At 33.2% G+C, this 2,903-nt stretch overlaps 1 protein-coding gene across 1 annotated transcript; it reads left to right on the top strand.

The window, feature by feature from the left end:
• The first annotated feature begins 238 nt into the window (after positions 1–238).
• LOC110602026 (triacylglycerol lipase 2) lies at positions 239–2,699 on the top strand. The gene is made up of 9 exons (XM_043951368.1): positions 239–431; positions 525–638; positions 784–924; positions 1,204–1,314; positions 1,563–1,706; positions 1,796–1,830; positions 1,924–2,003; positions 2,210–2,305; positions 2,374–2,699. Exons 1-9 carry the CDS (start codon positions 258–260, stop codon positions 2,697–2,699), a joined length of 1,221 nt encoding a protein of 406 aa, XP_043807303.1. The 5' UTR covers positions 239–257.
• Positions 2,700–2,903: the final 204 nt, after the last annotated feature.

Here is a 2,903-nt window from a genome sequence, read left to right on the forward strand (position 1 = left end):
AAAAATAAATTAAATTTTAATTCTAAATGATTCAGAATTTGGAAATCATAATTGATTTGTTGATGATAAGAGAAGAAAACCCGGAAAAGGCTTGACCTGGGTCCCGCAACCATTCCCTTTTCAACAGGATTATCTACAATGCGAAAAAAGCATCCCCACTTGAAGCCCACAAAGCATCCCTCTCTTGTATAAATACAAGGGAAACTCACACCACCACTACCACCGACCAAAGAAGCCAGCCAAGTTCATACAACATCATGGCTCTTCATGGCTTGCCAATGCTGTTTGCTAGTTCTGTTTTCTTTCTTCTTAATCTTTTCTTGATGCTTAAGCCCCATCATGGCTATGGCGATGGCCTTTCGGATCCCCAAGAAGTTGGTTTATGTGAATCTTCAGTGAGAAACCATGGTTATAAATGCCATGAGATTGACGTAAGAGGCTATCTCTAACAACTCTGTAGCTAACCAGAAAATTAAAGCATTTGACTCAGATTGGCAATATGGGTTTTTTTTGTTGGGTTTCAGGTGAAAACTCAAGATGGGTATATCCTTAGAGTGCAAAGAATACCAGAAGGGCGTAATTTGAGTGGAGATTCTGTAACCAGGCCACCAGTTCTATTGCAGCATGGAGTTCTTGTGGTGTGTGCCTCTATTCTTCACACTATGTGATGCAATAGCAATTTGAATCCATTAAACTTTAACGTTTTCGCATATCAAAACTGATTTTGCTTCTTGATTTTGTTTTTGTATAAGGATGTGATATATATGTATATTAATGGTGCAGGATGGAATGGCATGGTTCATGAATGCACCAGAACAAAATTTACCTATGATTTTGGCAGATAAAGGATTTGATGTTTGGATTGCTAACACCAGAGGCACTAGATTTAGCAGGCGTCACGCCTATCTCCAACCCAATCAATCGGTTTGCTCTCTCACCATTACTAACAATTTAGACCTTGTTTTTTGAAAAACTTAATTAACACGTATTGTATTTTATAAAATTAAATTATTTAATTATTTTTTAAAATTTTAGATTTATTGATTAAAAAATCATAATTTTATAATTTTTCATATTTGTAGTTGAAATTTTTAATTGGGAAAAAACTAAATAATTAATTTGAAAAAATACGAAAATATAATACCAATTTACCCAATTTTATTTGGATGGATATTATTATTATTAGTGTATGGTGTACGGCAGGAATTCTGGAATTGGTCATGGGATGAATTGGCAGCTTACGATCTACCAGCAATGTTTGATTATGTGTACAACGAGACAGGGCAGAAGCTACATTACGTGGGCCATTCCCTGGTAAGAGTCATCACATATTGATGACGCAAGCAGCAACAGAAATTTGTTAGAGAAAATTTATCTGGAATTGTTGTGTCCAATTATACAAATTTATATGATTAGGACACCCTTTATTTCACGTTTATATTTTTTTAGTATTTATAATATTTAAAAATTTTAATTAATAAAAAATATTTTTTAAAAAATATTTTACATAAAAAATATTTTTTGTAAAAAATATTTTCTAAATTATAATTTTTTTTGGGCAGGGAGGATTGGTAGCTTTGGCATCTTTCTCAGAAGGATTGCTGGTAAACAAGGTGAAATCAGCTGCCTTGTTAAGCCCCATCGCTTACTTGAGCCACATCAAAACTGCTCTTGGTGTAGTTGCTGCCAAAGCCTTTGTTACTCAGGTACCCATTATCTTCAGAGTCCACACTATAATATTTTTTAATGTGAATCCTGTTAAAATAAAAATTGATATTTTCTGCTATTCTTGCAGGCTTCAACACTTTCTGCTGAGTTTAATCCTAAAGGGTAAATCTACAAGAAAAAAAAAATCATATGAATTGAGAGTCCTCTGATTTTGAATATTTATTAAATAATTTGTTTATTTAAGTTGTTTTATAGGGAGGCAGCAGCAAGTTTTCTTAAACAAGTGTGTGCTCATCCTGAAGTCAACTGCTATGATTTGTTAACTGCAATTACTGGTATTAATCTATATATGATTAAACTAATATCAATAAAAGTTTGTTTATGTTATAGCACTCACATATTTAGTCTGGTGGTACGTGGTATATTTGAATAAATCTGAGAGATCTCATATTTTACTCTTTCAATTTCAAATTTCTATTAAAAAAAAAATTTGTTCATATTAATATTTACTTGTTAATTAATTAATTTCTGCCAATTACAGGCAAGAACTGCTGCCTCAACACTTCCACGGTGGATCTTTTCTCTCAGAATCAACCTCAATCCACATCAACCAAGAACATGGTCCACCTGTCTCAAAGTAAGAATTTTTTTTATTATTTTAATTTCCTTTGAGGTTGATATAGAAAATTCTGAACTTGGATGTAGGCGTTAGAGACAAGGTTATAGCAAAATACAACTATGAGAATCCCAACTCCAATCTGATACATTATGGAGCCATGAAACCACCAGTGTATAACCTATCAAACATCCCAGAAAAGCTTCCTCTTTTCATCAGCTATGGCGGACAAGATGCTTTGTCTGATGCTCAAGATGTCGAGCAATTACTAGACGATCTCAAATTCCATGATGTCCTCAAGTACACTGTTGAGTTCGTTAAGAATTATGCACATGCTGATTTCATCATGGGTGTCAGTGCTGCAGATATTGTGTATGATCAAGTTTATAAATTTTTCTTGAATCATCATTTCTGAAACTACTTTTGCATTTAAACTTATCTTTACTTTATAATAAAATTGTTTTTCGTGAATTCGTCCTGTATCAAGACTGGTGTTGGCTTCAATGCAAATAATAAATAATAATAATAATAATACATAAAAATCGTGAAAGGGCAATCATGGGAAATTTGGGCCACCAGTTTGGATCTTTTCGATGCTCACGACCAATGGCTAAAGTTA

Source organism: Manihot esculenta, chromosome 15 (genome assembly GCF_001659605.2).
Source record: "Manihot esculenta cultivar AM560-2 chromosome 15, M.esculenta_v8, whole genome shotgun sequence".
Lineage (NCBI taxonomy): Eukaryota > Viridiplantae > Streptophyta > Magnoliopsida > Malpighiales > Euphorbiaceae > Manihot > Manihot esculenta.